The following is an 18,803-nucleotide window of genomic DNA, read 5'->3' as shown; positions in this document are numbered from 1 at the left end:
TGTATTAATCTTTAAAATATGAACTCTGGTATCCATTGACAAAGGCAGACAAGATTCTCCACTCGCACAGCGGCTGCATGTACAGGTGTTCGGTATTAAAATGTACAAAATGTTTTACATTTCTGCCGCGTCGCCCAATTTAGTAATTACGGGGGATACAATTATGTGCCTACAGGTGAGTCAGACATCAAATTCTATATTTGCATAGATAACTGTTGCCCATATAAAGAATTGCTCTGTGATATCGGCCAGCAGTACAGATGGTACGGACAGTACGATACATATGGCGACCTTTGACCCAGAAAAACTCGACAACACGTTGATAATTGACAGGCCTCTCCGCCAACTCAGGCACCGTGCTTGCCTTCGAGACGTTGTGCGCATGAGTGGAGGTGGGGTTCTACTGACCGCTTTCGTCAACCCTGTCGATGACCTCACCTGCCATGGCTGGACAATTTGTTTCGTAAATTTACCGTGTTTGATGAAGTGTAAGAAGTTCGTGTGACTGAAAATCCGGCGGACCATCTCTGAAATTACCAAAACTGTGGCTGATATGAGGAAGAGGGGAACTATGGAATCATAGCAGAGCGTCTAACAGGTGACTCTTCACAGAACAGGTAGGGTTACTCTTTTTAGAAATCTGTCGCAGATGACTCCAGCACTAAGCTGGTTGTACCCACGTATAAATCAAGGGATATTTTACCATGGGTTTAAACCAACAGGGCGTCATAAATGTTTGCATGTAGGGCCTACGTTTGTAATAGGGGTGCACAATCTTTGTTCTCAGTCTAGTATCGTAGGCGTCATGCTAACCGATAGAGAAATGAAATTACAACATTACGGAGGTGAATTTGTTGAGATACGACACGAACTTCTTCCAGAATGTCTGTAAGCGCTCAAGCACTGAGAAAAACACAATCTGCGTATTGATCAGATATTTCGTTATGCCGTGTTTGGTCGTTTGAGATCCACGCGCTTTTCACCGCGAACACAAATATTCGGGTGGGTAATGTCAACAAAAAATGTAATACGTAATAGATGTTCATTTCACGAGATTATTAGCCAAGCTCGCGCTGTTCGCGCAGGTGATTGCGCACGATTTGACGTGATAAGCGACTCATCGGTACTACTTTTCTTATCGGCAAGTAAGTTCTGATCGTTCCACAGGTGATTGCATATATTTGCAGTGAGTGTCTATCAGCGTTCGTGCGAGTATGGGTGGCGTGCAACTGATATGCGTTTATCAAATAATAAATTTGACATGACATATTGCAATAAGGCAAACACAATGATAAAAAAGCCTTGTTTGTTTCAAATTTACCCATAATGGACGCGCATTGAACATTGGCGTGTTTGATATTTAATCGGATATTGACCTTTTGACAGCTTCTGCTTTCTGTGTTGCTTGGACAAAAACTGACCCCTGATACACTTCAGGGCAGCATGTTGTAATTTTCTGGTGAGAATCCGGACACAAGATTCATTTTTTAAGGTGAATGAACAATGTCCATTTCACAGCACCTGGTGAGAATGCGGACACAAGTGTCCATTTCACATCACGAACTGGAAAAGAATAAACAAATAGGACGTGTTCGGATTTCATGCATTTCTTAGCTATACAGTTCAAAAAACGGGTGTACATCTCGCATTAAAACATTTTTCTCAAAAAAAAGCTTCATGGTTAAAAGACCAGTCTTCATGGAATGAGTTAAAGATCACACAAAAGTAGGTTTGTTGCCATTCTTTAATAACAAACTGTTCAGAGTACTCGCGTACTGGTGTTGTGAAAACTATTGTGTAAGTCCATATTTTAATCAAAAAGAGACAAAAATTCCCTCGATGTGAAGTATGACAGAAGATACATAAAGTGGCCGATTAGTTAGTGATCAATTTCCAAGCGGAAAGATTTGGAAAACAGGTTTCACTATCCATCACTGATTGAATGCCCACCGAACCAGTAGACGCCAGGGCGGTATATTAACCTAACTGTCAACACAACACAGGTGATAACTTGTTTTTTTTCTAACCTGTTTGTCGGGCTGTCCCTAGGTCGCTGAAAATATCGTCTCAAACGCCAGTTTCCAGCTCTTCTTAAAAATTACTAACAAGCCAGGTTTTATAAGTTAACATCGGGTACAGCACTCTACATGGCAAATTGACTCATTTGAAAGCTATGTCAGAAACAGGAGATTTCAATGGACTGCGTTGTTCAAACGGTGACAAATCAATGAAAGGGGATTTGTCTCAAACGATACTCCCTCTTTCATGTGAAAGGTGATTCATGCTATTACTGATACCAGATAAGCTGTACCTGGTTTCCAACGTATGTATACCACAAACAAGGATAAAATATATTTAGACGAGAAAGTTGTGACTCTGAATGTGAATTTTTACGACAAACATATTTTACGACTCAAGATACTTATACACGTTATGTAGAGGTTTATATATATTAATCTTTAAAATAAACATACTGACTCCAGACTGTTGTTGCTTGATTCTACAGTTCTGGTCTCGAACACAGTGAAGTGACGTCTGTTGTGAATTTTGAGTCGTTTTACGCCCTCAACCGATTGCAACGACGCTGTGTTTCGTTTGTCCGAGATGGCAAACAACACCAGTACAAATAGAACACATACATCAGCCGGTGATGACAACACAACATCGGTCACCCCGACGAAACATCAGAGCACGACATCAGCCAGCAGTACAGGCTCCAGTACGTCACGACGAGCAAGCAGTACTGGCTTCAATACCCTACCACCGGTGTATCATGAGACAACAAAACGTGGCCACTCATTGACGACGTTGGCCAGGAAAGTTAACACTCCGCCTGTTAAAGTGATCACACAACCAGGATATGATCCATTTGAAGAGGGTAGGGCGATTACTGCATTTTCCCTGACCAGTAGTAACAGTAGACCAGTACTTTGTGTCCAGGGTAAAAGGCTATCAAAAGTGGTTATGAACACGCGAAGCTACAATTGTTGGAGAATGTACTTTTTGCTTTGCATCCTCGCAAGAACTTGGGTTCGGGAAAGAGGAGAGATTATTGGACACAAAGAATGAGCGGGGGAGGGCAGAGAGTGGTTGAGAGAGCGAGAGCGAGCAAAAGAATTTACTGATCGATTGATTGATTAAGTGAGTGTGTAAGTATATAGGTGTGTGACTGAGTGAGTATATCGTCACCAACCAGTAAATGAATTTAAGTGTGCACGTCTTTCTGTAAAGAATACAAACTACATCGGCACGTGCGCTTGTTTACCGACTGTCTGAAAGTGTCATGTTACAGTTTCCAGTGCTTCAAACTTTTGTAATCTTTCAAAAATTGTAATTTTAAGTGGATGCGAACAGTTTACTATTGTTCAAATCCGTGGTTATGTGGTACGCATTGAATTATAAAAAGTAAAAAAAATGTATCTTTATATTTTGTATAATTTGAATGCAAATAGCCAGATACCATTTTCTTTTCATCGACAATGAAGTACAACAACGAACAATGCAATTCGTCTACCTCTACCATGGAAGAATAAATGAAAAATGTATAATTTTTTTGGGTTTTTTTCGCAGAGTCTAACGTGGGTTTATTTTCCGCTGGTGGAGGAATCGGGGGATTTGTTGTCCTCCTTATCTGCTTCATTCTCCTTGTCAAATTTGCAAAGAGATACTGCAAACAAGAAGACTTCGACGATCCTGAAAGGTGGGTCCAATGGCAGTGTAGGCGACTATTAGAATCATATCGTCCGATGGGGCGGTCTGTTTCAGGGATGAGTATAAATTTTGTATATTTCAAAATGTCAACGCTATAACGTCAGTGTTCTCTCACACATTCGAGACTGATGAATCACGTGGTCTGATTTAACAGCAGTAGTACGATATTCCTGTTTCTCTGAAAGAAACGTGATGTTCACTCAGGCTAAAATACAACACAATCTGCAAGATTTAGATTCTTGTTCAGAATCAGAACCAGCGTCATGTTAATCCAATTATTATAATATCACAAATTGACAGTTACAATTTTTAATCATGAATAAATTGACTTCCAGTAAACTTTTTACTCATGTATTTTTGTGTTATTTCATACTTTCAGATGTGATCACGACGAACCACTGCCACAGGAACTACTGCTGCAAGAGAACTGCGAGCCGTCACCACCATCGCCCCCACCGACCTACTCTGATTTATTCTCAGATGCCTCTATCGAGCAGAATGGTTCCGTCCCACCCTCGTCCGAAGCCCAATCTCAGCTATTAAACGTTACCTTGGCAGAAGTGGAAGAAGTTGGCGAAGAAGAAGTCTGCACGCCACCTCCGACATACGAATATGCACTAGCCAGATCAATGGAAAATCTTGCAAGGAGCATGGAGCACTTGAATAATGGTAATGATGATGATGTGTTCACAAATTCAACTACAGGAGGAAATGAAAGCGCCACCACCGAAAGGGAAAATGAAATTACTAGTAGTAACAGTGATAGGGAGCAAACGGACACTTCCCAGGATGCATCAGCGGTTGCTTTGAATAGCAGGACAGTTCGCTCTGCAGGCGATGATATCGAAATGGAAGAGCGCCATGTTTGTGGCGCTACACACTCTGATAGTACTGAAGTGACGGACGATAGTAAACCATCACATCCAGACCCATCTTCAGACAGTTACAGTGAATCCAAAAATGACGCTTTGCCAGCGGACACAAACGGTAACATGAACATACAACATCACCTCTTACTACACCAAACTGAGCCAGACGACGAGATTGATCTATGAATTTACATTTTCTGTAAACTTGCAGTCGTTCTCTGAACTTTTTAGAGTTGTCTAAAAGTTTGATATTTCCCATGCCCAACCATGTCATGCAACACGATACGTAACGTTGGAATTTTAACAAAAGTGACATTTGTCAGCTTATACTATTTCATTTTTCTTTCAGAGTTTATACTATTAGGATGTTTACATTTTCATAACATTATGAACTTATCATGCCTTCATGTACCTTCTACTGAACGAGGAAACCCAGAAGTTACTGATAATTTCAAAAAAGCGTCTTTTCAAGTTGACTTTAAAACGCCGAAAAGTTTGTTACGCAGCAAATCCATTTTTGTTTTAAAAAATTATAAGCAATAAAACATAGAATATACTATCAAATCACAATGGATGGCAGCAATGATGTTTTCTGTAGACTGAAAACAAACTCCTTGCCCTTCTTGGAATACTGATTGGAGATGTTACACTTCGGCTTTGTTGGCAAGGGAGTCACTCGATTTGGCTCGCTCAGGGGTACTCTGGTCTTGTTCATTCAAAGGATGGACTCCAAGTTCGCTTCAAGTTCACCGTATTTATTTCTTGGTAGACAGGCTTATAGATGCTCGCAAAAGATACAGCTTTCCCCATGTCTAGGTGTGTTTTGGTATGTAGCGGCATCGTAGTCGTCGTCCTGTTCCTTATCGTCGAAATATGCGTTTTTAAACAAACCCTGAATGGCATAGCCTCAATCATGACACATGTAAGAATTACTGAATTAATGGCAAAGGCATACATCTAATGATAATATTAATTCTCTCATTATGTGCCAGAATAAACATATCATAAACATTGACGCGAACAAAACCATCACGTGAAATTTTCTCGTTCATTTAGGTTTGATCATAACAAACTTGTATTGCAATTAATGAAGTTACTTTTGAAAACGTGAACGTCTCTGCGGATGTCGCCACCCAATCAGGCGAATGTCTGCTTTGTATGCAAATCAACTCGATCGTTTTTTAGATTTAGTGTTTTACTTGAAAAATTTCGGTGTCAACAGCCGCAGCTAAAGATGCGTTAACCTTTGTGAGATATTTCGTACTAACGTTGGTTACCTCGGAATTACAAGACTCTGAGACGAGCGTTCTAGCCTGGAAGGAAGTTTGAATAGTGCGCCCCCACTCCCAAGTCAAATTGGAAGTAGAGGACGGGCTAGAATAATTCTGAGAACATCCCGCATTTTGACCATTGTTTGTTCCACATAAAGGGAGCGCCGAGAAATCATATTTCTTACGATTGTGGATCTTCCAAAACCCTTCGCGGTTCTATCTGAGATCATTTAGCCCTTGTCTTTGTTGAGTTCTGAGTAATAATGTGTAATCGAATCGCAGAAGTTAGAGGACAGACTGAAGAACTATGCTGTTGCGCTTCTCTTGCAGACGGGTAAGCCTACGTTAGAGAAAAGTCGAAGATTCGATGTAGGATGAAAACATCCATTCGCCATTTTCTGCGCCAAATTATCACATCATCTTGATCATCGGTAACTATCGGACCTATATTCCGAAGAATTTCCGAAACAAAGGCAAAAAGGATTTCTAGGGCGGAAAATTTTGAATTCTTCTGCGCACACTCATATTACCTTTGTTGTCTTCGAGGCCTTTCTTCCGTAAATTTTTAATTTGTTCCAGAAAATTAGAACATTTTCTTCTCTGCTTCCGTTAGATATGTGAATTACAAAGCACAGGCCTTACTAAATCAATGCATTGCATGCAATACGCGATTGAATTTTTCACAACGAATTCTAGTCCAGACCAGAATTCACGTATCAACAAAAGCAATGGGAGTCACACACGTACAGGTTGTGTCGACGCGTGTAAATTCAATGATTTCTGAACGATTAGGAGCAGCAGACCAACAAATCGCTTTTTACTCGAAAAAATGACGGAAATATATCAAAAGTTACGGCTGATGGAACCTAATATTCACGTTAGCGAGCTCCCGATATACTTCAATGGAGACGCCATGAACGATCGCGGAGAAAATGAGCGACAAGCTACAGTGGAAACAGCAAATATTTCATTAAGCTCAGTGTCTGCTGCCTTTGACGTTTTCGTCAGGTCATCACCAAGTTTATTAACATACCAATATATGCTGTAATTAATATTCTTATTGGATCATTGATTCCACGTTTTTCATAAACCGCATCAGAGCCAATACTTGTAATTGAGCGGATTTGGCAACAGTCCTAAAGATTTACAGGTGTGCTTGAGAACAATTTTGCAATTAATATCACATCTGCTGTAGCAGCGAGTTCGCCTTTATCCTGCGATTTGATCCTCACAGCCACCAGTTACTCCGAGCTTTGATACTTGATTGACGAGCCAATTTCGAGAAAGTCATCGATACTCGGTGAAAGCCACGATTTTCTCTGAAGCGCGGTCGTCACAGAGAGATATTGAAAGAATGCAAACAACCAAGGGATTGAACGATGTCTCATTTGGACAGTGCCTCCGGTATAACTGGCAAGATTATCACATGTAAAGTGGAAAATTCAAAGGGTAAATGTTGATTTTGTCAAAACAACATCAGGTCGACCATGGAATACATCTCAACAGTATTCCCCAAGGAGCTGTCCGACATGTGAAAGTGCAAACTTTGGTTGTCGTCCAGTACGAATGATTTACAAATGTGTTTGTACTTACCTTTCGACCGTTGTAACACTCTGTCAGGTCAATCATCAGTGATCAGTCATAGTTTGATATGTCGTATCGAATGCTGGTGCCGGCGAACCAGTAGTCGGCTTAACAAATAATTTCCTTACATTAAAAATTCGTAATTTCTTGAACCTTGCGCAGCCACCGTGAAAATTAGTGAATCTAGTTTTCCAATTGGAAGTACAAAGCTGTTGACTTTAATAAATGAGTTAATTACGATCTGCCGGGAGCGACCTTTCTTGCTGAGTATTGTCCCGGTCAAATTACTTTCATATCATGAGTTTTTCCGCAAACTCTTCTTTCCAAGGTACTTAGAGTCCGAGTCGGCAGTGAGAAAGCGCCTTCGTCTGACAAAAAGCCAGTACGCGAATTCTTTGAGTAAAAGCACGTTTCAGTTGGTGGGCATTTTCAAACGGTAAATGATCAACAAATTCGCGGGAAAAGAGTTGTTTCCACACATACTATTGCATTTGCAGTATTTAGCTGACAATCACAGAAAGGAAATGAAATGGGACCCGGCGGTGTAAGCTATTAAACATAGGTTGCCCGGTCGTGAGGGCTATAGCGCTCGTTTATTACCCCAAGGAGCTGTGAGTTACGACAAAGACGGACTCATTTCTCAAGAACAAGCCTATCTCAGTTTTGCTTTCCAGCCCTAATCAACTGCACATTGTCTGTCTGTTTGACGAAGCGTTTCCCCTGCAAACCAAGGAAAGTTGTATCACCTCAAGTCAACAAAATAATAATAAATATTAATCGATAGTATTAAAAAAGTATTATCTGAGACGCTTGGAGATATCTGGCTGCACGCACTTTGTTGTGGACAATATAATTTGTTGATGCCTGTCGCTAACATTGAAGAGTCAGCTGAGCGCCTATCATGTATCTTTCGTACTTCATCCAAGGCGACGTACACTTGACTCTGCGACTGATGAGCGCAGGAAAATATAGTAGCAAGTAGTTCATCACCGCATCATCACAGTGGAGTCTGCGCAGTAGGACTGAACGCTGTTCCAGCTCATTACTCTAGCATTTATTGTGATTTATTGTGGAAAAACTCCCCTGTATGGCGTACACCCAGCTGTCATAGTTTACCCTAATCACGTATTTCCAAGTCTAAAGATCACAGGCACACGAGAAATTGCTAGTATCACAGAATTGCTGGAATCACTAAATATTATACGAAGGTAGATTTTATATTTCGCTCTCTGTTCCCATGGCAACTGGATGTCAACACTCTCCTATATATTGTCAAGTTTGCTCATCAGCCTATGTGATTGTGGATTTCGAGTGCTTTCATTATTCGATTGTTTGGTTTCTCGCGGATTTTTAATTGATAAAAAATGAAATATAGAAATGCGATATTTCAGCAAACATTACTGCAAAACGTAAAACGTGCGTCGATCAACATCTGCCGCGGCACTTAAATCTATTGTTGTGATTCTGAACACCCAGAAAATAGTAGCGTTAAATGGATAAGACCAGTGAAAGCGTTGAAAATTTGAAAAAAGTAAAAAAATAATACCTACTACTGCTATTATCATATAGCGGATATGACTAGTGTTATAGCATCATTTATTGCCACGTGTAGCGCTATAATTTCATGTGTGCTTCATTGTTCAAAAGTGTTGATCACACACCATCGGTATTTGTCGTGACGCGTCGCACGCCATTGCAAACAGATTCGTCCAAATCATCAAACTGGATTATATTGAAAGTATTTGAACTGCCCGGTATATGATGCCGAGGGTCATTTGGCTAAGTTTTGTTTAATTTGTTTAGTTTAGGTTTTTGAATGATCAGGAAAACTAACAAGTTGATGAATATCAATAATTTAAAGTTTATATATATATATATATAGAGAGAGAGAGAGAGAGAGAGAGATATAGAGAGAGAGAGAGAGAGAGAGAGAGAGAGAGAGACTGACAGAGAGAGAGAGAGAGAGAGAGAGAGAGAGAGAGAGAGAGAGAGAGAGAGAGAGAGAGAGAGAGAGAGAGAGAGAGAATAGTTGATGAGTACAATATTTTCCCAGGTTGCAAATGGCAGGCGAGATTTTTGGCAATTTAAAAGTGTTGTTGGCAAACGTTAACATGCCCTTTGTACATGCACACATTTAATTGTTTGGTTAGAATCATACCGATGAGATGTGATTTGAATATCGACAAAAGGCATAGAAAGTACACTCATGCCGATCACACATTGCATGGTACTGTGTATGTCGGTAGGATGTGCTGCTATGTGCGATCATTGCATCCAGGCGGAAATAAATCGAGCGAAAATTTCGAAAACAGCTTGTTTCACGAAGGGCACTGAGAGTACAGAAGACATTTAGTATAACAAACAGACACACATGGCACCAAACGTATCACATCGTACAATATGTTGCCATAGATACACCAGGAGCTCTATCTCCCCGGTTCTTTTCATATAGTGGTCTCACTCATTTAGTCTAATCGAAAATAAATATACTGAACACTGCTCTGGTGGAACTACGACATTTATATATAAAAATTAGGGGGCATTTTCACCCCATCGAATATGGTAGAATCCCAAACAACCAAAAAATCGATAATGTATTGAAGAATGCCGACCTGTTGCTGGTAAAGTTAATGCCCCCGTAACCTATGACCTCTACATTCAAGTCAGTGATTGAAATGATAATGGTGTTGATTGCCACTAAGGGGTATTTTTGTATTTATCCCTCATGAAAGACACTCTAAGCTAGCAGATTCCCGAAAAGGATGGTTAGACACAGATGTGCCGAACTGTCCAGGGACTGGACGTACACGATGCATGTAGTAGGATGGTAAATATGCAAAATGAATAAATAATATGAGCGCTTCAGATCAAATTGCACAAATTCAAATTCTTCTGTGACAACCCGGGTTTTCGACTGATGCAGTGCATAAAGAATCGTTTCAGTGACATTTTGGTCTCTTCAAACGCCTCCTTCTTTTGACACTGAACTATTTGACGGCCGCTAACAGTTATTCATCCAGGACATTCTTTGATTCAGTATATCTAACAGTCCGTCATTGTAAGGTTTGAAGAACTCACACAGTTTGTTAGTTGCCCAGTCTTCCAGCTCAGGATGCTGTTTGGCTCGAGGGGGACAGAACTGTTGAGGGAAATTGATGCAAGTTTGGCCGGTGTTGTCATTGTTAAAGAAGTGACCCTTCCGAAAGAAGTTCCGAAGCCCGAGAAAGTCTTCAATTTTTTTCATCTCGGAGGCAGGGTTCAGTTTAAACAAATCGCCGTCCACAGCCAGGATACTGTCTGTCGTAAACTGTTGGAGCCACCTGATTAAATGTTGTACGTACACGCTGAGGTCCAAAAATTCGTTGCGTTCGTCCATTCGGAAAGTCTGTGTTTTGTCCAAAGCGGATGCTTGAAAGCGCATGGCGAAAGTAACCCGCTCATCGCGGTTCATAAGACCCGAGTTTTCCTTCATCCACTGAGAAAAGTAGTCCGCTAAGAGCCTTTCAACGGGATCGCATAACACGAAAATGATTTTTACATTCGGGGACAGAAATTTGCGAACCAATTGCGGGGCATTGTAAGGTCTTTGGAACAGAGACTGGTCTGCGTCCATAGTGATTTGTTTGGTCGTAGAATACGGCATTTGTAACCTGTACGCTTCTGGAGACGTAACATTGTAGCCGACGTTATCGAAAAAATTTAGATCTTTTTCAGTTCCGGCAACCTGTGGATGGAGACGAAGAAACTGGTAAATTTGTTGCCCGCCACATTTCTTTACTCCAGCTACAATGGCGGATGGGAGTCGCTGTTTGCAGCTCTTCCGTTCTCGCAGGGATTTTTTCATGATACTTCCTTGTTGAAAAAGGGGATTAGACGGTATGTAACACGAAGCGGAAAGCCGTTCGGCGATATATCTTCTGATATTCGAGCTTGCGTCCCATGAAGTCGACAACAAAGCCCCCGGGTTGAACCACGACGAAGCACTTTCACTATCGCCATATTTGTTCGGTCCCAGCTCCAGATCGTTCGGTCGCGGTGCGTCGATACTTGGCGCGTCCATTATTCTTACAAACATAACCGAGGCTACGAAAGCGATGGCACACATTACACACACCTCTGCCGATCGCGAACGAAAGACCTTCTTTATTTGGGAGCAAGATACCATCTTGGTCGCGACTTTATCTAAAGTGTGATTTAGGTCTAGAACACAATGATTATTATCTACTATTCTATCATATGCGACGACTGCCAGCGATGTGTGCCATGTGTCATGGAAACATTAATCACACGTATGAACAGATATGATGACCAATAAAAGTATTTGAATAAATCCTTCCGCAAGGTGACGCCACCTATTGGGAATTGTGCAGAGCTATTTGGAGAGAGAGAGAGAGAGAGAGAGAGAGAGAGAGAGAGAGAGAGAGAGAGAGAGAGAGAGAGAGAGAGAGAGAGAGAGAGAGAGAGAGAGAGAGAGAGAGACAGAGACAGAGACAGAGAGACAGAGAGACAGACAGACAGACAGACAGACAGACAGACAGACAGACAGACAGACACAGACAGACAGGCAGACACAGAGACACAGACAGACAGGCAGACAGATAGAGAGAGATAGAGCGACAGACAGTTACTGAAACAGGGACGATGACAGAAAAAGGACATGTACAGACAGAAACGCAGGGAGGTACGGACAAAGAAACAAACCAGGTTTGAACAGAAATTAAATAAGCAAAAAATACAGGTAAATGCATGGACAGTAATTATTAAAAATCTGAAACAGAAACAGAGTGACAAAACTGACGATATACCAACCATTGTTGACCCCCACATTTGAATAATAAATATTTAAACTGCAACCAGTAATACGGGTTTAATTGTGTTAGGTGTTTACATACATGCATCTGCTGATCCATACGTGGATGCACAATTACTCCCATCGTCATTTTATCAGTGGAGGTCAATTTCTTTGATGGATGCCATGATAGAACTAAGGTACAGAATCCTGCTATACTTGAAAGTCTTCTTGATCAATGCAACCGCTGTATGCGTGGTCCACTTCTCGCTTTGTAAGATACATCCATAACAAGAATGAATGTCTAACCAGGGAACTTTATTAAAGAAGGGCGACTTTCTTTTGCAATAGATCGTTATTGCCATAGAAAATGTTCTTACATCTTTTTTGGCATTCTTGAAGTCATATGGAATACCTGTAAAAATGAATCAAATTAACTTAGATGTATGATATGATGCATTTCAATTATAATCTCCGTACAGAAATGTGGGTCTCCGGTACAGTAATTAACTTGGTAGCATGTGTTTCTGGTTGTCACGTATTTCGATATCGTCGCTTTTTCAAAGCCTTTTCTTCGCGTCTTCGTGTAGATCTTTATTTAAAAATTGAAATGGTGCCTTTTTCTGTTGTATCTTCTCATTTTGGAAAGTATTTCTCAGAAATGGTATCTAATAAAATTGAGTCTGAATTTTTATTCATCCGAACTGTCTAGGAGTCTCTGTGACGTCAGGACGACAAACAATAACACAACCTACAATCTAAAAGTGGCTTTGGTGTTCACCGATAATAAATCATCAGTCACTTCGTCGGATCCTCCTAGTTTCTGCAGTCTTGTCTTGTCTGGTGTACAGATTTCAGAATTCTTCCAGCATATTAATATAATTATCAGCGAATAACAACATAATGTGTATTGGGTCGTTTATTAGCCAATCAAACAGGTAATAGAGACATATATTACGTGATTAACGGTTCGAAACCAAAGACAGTGATCTGGATAAGTAACGGCCGAATTAAAGATATAAATCAATGATATGTATCTTTGCAGCCACGAAATAGTATTGAAATTTGTAATCTTTGAATAATTAATATTTTCCTGTAAAAACGAAATGAAGTGTCGTAAAAACATCATGACGAGATAAAATCAAAGTACATAAAATTGACATCAGTCGCTTGCCAATAAATTGGGAGTATGTTCCCTGTCGTTAAATTTGTTCATAAAGTTATCAAAAGTTATTAAAAATCTACATGACATAAATATTCTTACAATGATAAATACGTATTACTTATGAAATACTATTGTGCGTATAACAAGGAAAGATTAGGCGATTTGTCAAGAAGAGTCAAATAGCGCCTGGGCAAATGAGTCAAGTATTGGTAGAGTGTCTTGAAATGCTATTATAAAATTATGTTAACGTTGAAGCTGTCATTAAATTGGATGCAATCACGACAATTAATGCTTGCCACCAAGTAAAATTAATGAAGTTTACAGTAGTTTTAAGTTAACAGGTTAAACCATCTCGCTCCTACTGTCTATGGTGACACGTGCATTTACGCCAACAGCCCTTGTATTAGTTCTGCTAAGGGTGGCCCATTAGACCTTGGGAGGGGTGATCAAAATTGGGACGTGCTTGCATTCCAAGATTGGACATATTTTATGGAGTCGATAGAGCTTTGCGTAGAGCCTTAAGTTATGAGAATGTTTATACAGGAGCAGAAAGGATCGATAGAGCTTTGCGTAGAGCCTTAAGTTATGAGAATGTTTATACAGGAGCAGAAAGGAATGAACAAATTACATTAATATCCGGTCTGTAAATTTGATCCCGTTTTGTTGGCTCCTCTAAGATGGTATGGCCACTCCCCTCAGCCTACCCCATACAATGACACCAGTGAGTTCAGACTTAAATCCGCAAGCCGTGATTTTGCCAAAGACAATGAGTTGGTAAATCTGATTTGAGTTAAAATTTTTCGGGTAATTTAATTCATAATTGTAACTTTTTTCTGGGTGCAAAAAGTCATCAAAATGCGGATATTGCGTGTACATTCTTCGTGAAAACAGCATTTGGGGAGCACGAAACTCCGGCCCTTCTGTATTCACCAACAAATATTGTGTGTTTTGAGAGTATTGCGCTATATGACGACACAGTGGTAAAATCTTTAAACAACCTTTGAAAAATACGTTTAAAAAGGGTGAAATACAAACACGGATGTTGCTCATATTGCTCGAAAGGAGTAAATTGAGAAACGATGCGAGTAAAAATGTTATTGATAGAGTGATCGTTTTACCAATATCCGATTTGATGTGATTTAGGCATTGTTATTGACATTTTGGACAACAATACGTGTTGTTCTCATCTTTCAATCGATCTGTTAAATGTCAAGTCGATATGCACCTTGTACCGTCATGCGTATTCCAAATAAACATTGTTCTCGGTCTTCAACGCACAAGTTGCAAAAACCTACACACCCTGGGGTAGGCTGTTTTGTTGTCGACTAGAAAGTTGGTTTGTATAGCCCCCAGAGGGCGACACTTTGTGATTCCGGGAGAACGCGTTCCGAAACGCTCGCCGATAACGAGAGCTCACGGCGTTGTATATGAACGGGTTTACTGTCGAGTTGAGGAGAAGCAAGTAGACAGCGAAATTGTTCAGACAGATCTTGATGCCCAACTTAACTCGGATGATATCGCGTAACTCGAGTAAGGCGATGAGTGATTGTATGCACTTAGGTAAGGAGAATATGAACGCAACACTGGCCGTGATGACACACATTCTGATGATTTGCTTGTCGTCTTTCTTTCCTGAGCTACTTCCTTCAGTTTTTGGCGTTCTCTTCAATACTCTGATGGTCAGTGCGTACCAGGTGATTGTACACAGCATGGGAACGAGGATGCTGAGTATACCGATCACATCAATATAAACTTTCCTCCACTCGTCAGCTGTGAACATTACACACTGTGTCACGCCGGCTTGAGATGCCATGTCGACGATGCCGAGCGACCAGCATACGATGATAAGGATCGCCGTTCTAGTTCGCGGACTCATCCCTGCCAATTGGTTCTGCAGCGGCTTTCGCACGGCCATGTAGCGCTCGAAACCGATGACGGCTATGGTAAAAATGGATACGTAGAGCATAGCTGCGTTGATGAGAATAAGTGAGCAGAGTTCTTTGTGATGGAGCAAAAACACACAATGTTCCTTACGGTACAGAATACATACAGAAAGGCAAGCATTCCCAAGCAGATATGTCGAATCAGCAAGACACAGGTTGATTAGAAGCGCATCCAGGATGGTGCGAAAAGCTCGTGTCCTGGTAACCACGAACAGGAAGATGCCGTTGCCAAGCAATCCCAGTATACAAATGAACAACGCTGTAGCACTCTGTACAAACGCGTCTATTTGGCAGGATAAGTCAAAGTCCGGATAACCAGGTGTGAAGTTGAAAGGAGACGACGAAAAGTTGGAGGAGAGGTAGTCGGTTCCGTCCATAATGACGATTTGAGACCAAGTAGAGAGATAGAAGATGGATACCTGTGTAATAAGCAAAGTAACTAATCAGTGTTTTATGCTTGCGGTTGTAATCGGCATGCTAATGAGAACATATTGTATTTGACTAATTTGGGAAAATAGCAAAACATGTTACGCCAGGGGTGATCTTGGTTAATTAGGCTCGTTTAATTAATGCGTGTTATATTCATCTGCTTGCCGACGAATGAGCTGGTAATATTGGGTAATGTGGAGAAATTACTGCATCTTTGCGCAGACTATTTAGGTTTTGAACAGATGCTTATCACTTGTCCACGTAACGTTTGATTAACATTCAGCTTAGTGATTATCAAACGCAATGTGTTTCTCGGTCGACTTGTCATTGAAAACCACCGCCAGTAATTCATGGCAGAGCCACTTTACTATCAGGCGTTGTTATTAAAGGAACAGAGAAATGTTAAAAAAAGTATAAAGAATTCACAAAGAATTGAAAGAACAGTGGCTCGTCAAAGTTTAGAGTGTGCATATTGAAATTCGGACAGTCGTAGACAAGGCTAAAATGTCAGTTATTAGATAACAAACGTAGACAAAACTGTCATGCAGCTTTGGAGTAAACTTGAGTTTTGTATCAAGCTATCAAGCAAGACCAATGCATCCGAGCACATAATTAGAATGTCGACATGGAATTTTTCCGCGTTCCCAAATTTCACGTATTTGTTCTTCTGATTTGGTATGGCATGCACACCCCTTGTAAATTCCACCTCTCCCTCCTCCCCTCTCTCTCTCTCTCTTTCTCTCTCTCTCTCTCTCTCTCTCTCTCTCTCTCTCTCTCTCTCTCTCTCTCTCTCTCTCTCTCTCTCTCTCTCTCTCTCTATATATATATATATATATATATATATTATATATATATCTGAGAGAGATATATTTAATATATATATAATATATATCAGAGAGAGAGAGAGAGAGAGAGAGAGAGAGGAGAGAGAGAGAAGAGAGAGAGAGAGAGAGAGGAGAGAGAGAGAGAGAGAGAGAGCAGCCTGTCTGAAAACGATTTATAGCAATTTTACTCTGCTGGTTCTTTTCCATTTTGGTCACCCCTCTCAAGGTATAATGGTTGAACCCTAAGTCTAGGGAATGGCCCATTTATCTGATAGAATACTGTTCAAAGCAGTCACGTTTTTTCTTGTGGCACTTTAGAAACAGCCAAGAGGGGTGCTGTCTTCTAGCACCCAGGAGATTGCAATTGTCCGCAGGACGCCTGTTTTTTCCAAAGCACCGTCAGGAAACAGACCTTTTACACCTGCAAGGCCCTCTGGTATTGTTACAAAGTAAAGCAGTTGGGAATATTTCCTCTTGGCATGTTAGCTGTAGTTATTGTAAAACTAACATGGGAGTCTGTATACATGAATATCCATTTATTGGCCGAAACCGGTGTGCTAATGGACATTACTTGGTATTGAATGTTGTATTATTAAGCAACATCGTGATACGCGTTGAAGTTAAAATGGGAAGCAATATCTTTCATTAATGAGAACATTTCGAGTATAGCATACCTCCCGCTTTGATTTAGATAATATTCAATTTCCCTTCCCCCGAACCAGACATATCGTTTCTGTCACTGAAGTAGTGGTTTGTTAAGGCATCGATCATTCAACTTTTGAAGGTGGTCAAAATGGAAAAAGAAAATACTCAGAAGAATTGCAAAGAGCTGCAGCCACGCTGCTTTTTTGAAAAAGGAAATATTCACATGAGAGTCGACTAAAAAGTTTTGAATTTTGAAATTAGTGTGCATGCCTTGTTAGCCGGAGAGTGGGGTGAAATTTGTAAACGCGAAAAAATCGCATGTAGTAATTCCAATCACTCCCATGATATAATGGTCCAAATCGAATTCTAATAAACAGGAGATGATAGTAATATGGATTATGATATAAACCAGCAGTGCTATATTACTTACTTTTTTCTGGAAAAGAATGTGACATACTTCAGAGAGAAGGACAAAGTGATATTTATCCTCTACGTAATCGAAATTGAATGGAAAGAATTTTTTAAATTCCAATTTGTCAGCTCTTCTCAATCAAATGAGATGACAATCTACCGGGTATGGGATGAAGCATTTAGTAGATTTCACACATTAAAGGTATTTCTGTTGAAGACATCCATCTACCTTAAAAACTGCCCCTTAAACTTTCTTTTAAGGTAGCGGTAAAGGCTATTTTGCACCAATTCTTTTCTCAGAGTTAATGTCAAGTTTCAAGTGTTAGAATCAAGATATTTAGTTCAAATTTTCAGGATAACTCCCTCAATTAATACTTTCTCCAAAGAATATAAAAATTGTATGTTTGTAGCCATGATTTTGAAATATGACACCAATCAATATTAAAATTTAATTTTTCATATTTTTTTACATCTTTGAATTTAATAATAAATTAATATTACCACATTAGTTATAAATATGTTGACACTATTAATTGTAAGATTTGTACGGCAGGATTTGTAAATAAAATTTGTTTTTATGATTTTACATGGGTTTACATATCAAAAAATTATTAAAAATTCTTTCAAATTTCAAAATGTGATTTTTCAAAAAAGTACTTCAAATACAGGAAAATTATGCCGTACAAATCTTATCTGTAACCTTGTTAAAAGGCTGTAAAAATTCCATGTCCATATCTCATTTCAAAGGTTGGATTTAATTGGTATAAAATTATGTAGGAAAACTGTTATTCTGTCAAAATTGTTGAAAACAAGCCATATTTGCACCCCTTTTTGAAGTCAAATAGCAGTCTTTTTGGTTAATCTCACTTTTGACACCTCTTTGACACTCAAAGAATCTAAAAATGCATTTATAATAGCAGTCACGCATTCTGAATGCAAGCACTGCCTTGTCAAACTTTCCTAAAAAACAGTAAAAAATGACTTTCCCTTTTCAAACATTTTTTTAAAAGCTAGGGGACCTCTACCATACTTAATACACTAAGGACCCCAACTTCCTTATTTGGTCAGTTTTTCAGAAGTTTCAATGGGCTATAACTCTGGAATGCTTATGACCCCAAATGTCTAGTTTTTTTATTCCACAGAGAATGTTGACTTCTTTCAT

The 18,803-nt window shown here is 39.9% G+C and overlaps 3 protein-coding genes across 3 annotated transcripts; 1 reads left to right on the top strand and 2 right to left on the bottom strand.

Annotated features, from left to right (window-relative positions):
- The first annotated feature begins 354 nt into the window (after window positions 1-354).
- LOC139116096 (uncharacterized) lies at window positions 355-5,150 on the top strand. The gene is made up of 4 exons (XM_070678635.1): window positions 355-617; window positions 2,507-2,878; window positions 3,571-3,700; window positions 4,091-5,150. The coding sequence occupies exons 2-4, from the start codon at window positions 2,605-2,607 to the stop codon at window positions 4,764-4,766; spliced, it is 1,080 nt and encodes a 359-aa protein (XP_070534736.1). The 5' UTR covers window positions 355-617; window positions 2,507-2,604; the 3' UTR covers window positions 4,767-5,150.
- A 5,286-nt stretch (window positions 5,151-10,436) lies between these two features.
- On the bottom strand, window positions 10,437-11,495 carry LOC139116392 (heparan sulfate glucosamine 3-O-sulfotransferase 5-like). The gene has a single exon (XM_070679029.1). The coding sequence runs from the start codon at window positions 11,493-11,495 to the stop codon at window positions 10,437-10,439; it is 1,059 nt and encodes a 352-aa protein (XP_070535130.1).
- A 3,185-nt stretch (window positions 11,496-14,680) lies between these two features.
- On the bottom strand, window positions 14,681-15,709 carry LOC139116391 (somatostatin receptor type 2-like). Its single transcript, XM_070679028.1, has one exon. The coding sequence runs from the start codon at window positions 15,707-15,709 to the stop codon at window positions 14,681-14,683; it is 1,029 nt and encodes a 342-aa protein (XP_070535129.1).
- Between the last annotated feature and the right edge of the window lie 3,094 nt (window positions 15,710-18,803).

This window comes from Ptychodera flava, chromosome 17 (assembly GCF_041260155.1).
Source record: "Ptychodera flava strain L36383 chromosome 17, AS_Pfla_20210202, whole genome shotgun sequence".
NCBI classification, from domain to species: Eukaryota; Metazoa; Hemichordata; class Enteropneusta; family Ptychoderidae; genus Ptychodera; species Ptychodera flava.
This window is presented reverse-complemented; position numbering and strand designations above follow the sequence as displayed.

Coding starts and splice junctions, on each gene's coding strand:
- LOC139116096 (XM_070678635.1), top strand. CDS start 2,605: ATGGCAAACAACACCAGTACAAATAGAACACATACATCAGCCGGTGAT. Junction 2,879..3,570: donor ATATGATCCATTTGAAGAGG/GTAGGGCGATTA, acceptor TTTTTTTCGCAG/AGTCTAACGTGGGTTTATTT. Junction 3,701..4,090: donor GACTTCGACGATCCTGAAAG/GTGGGTCCAATG, acceptor TCATACTTTCAG/ATGTGATCACGACGAACCAC.
- LOC139116392 (XM_070679029.1), bottom strand. CDS start 11,495: ATGGACGCGCCAAGTATCGACGCACCGCGACCGAACGATCTGGAGCTG.
- LOC139116391 (XM_070679028.1), bottom strand. CDS start 15,709: ATGGACGGAACCGACTACCTCTCCTCCAACTTTTCGTCGTCTCCTTTC.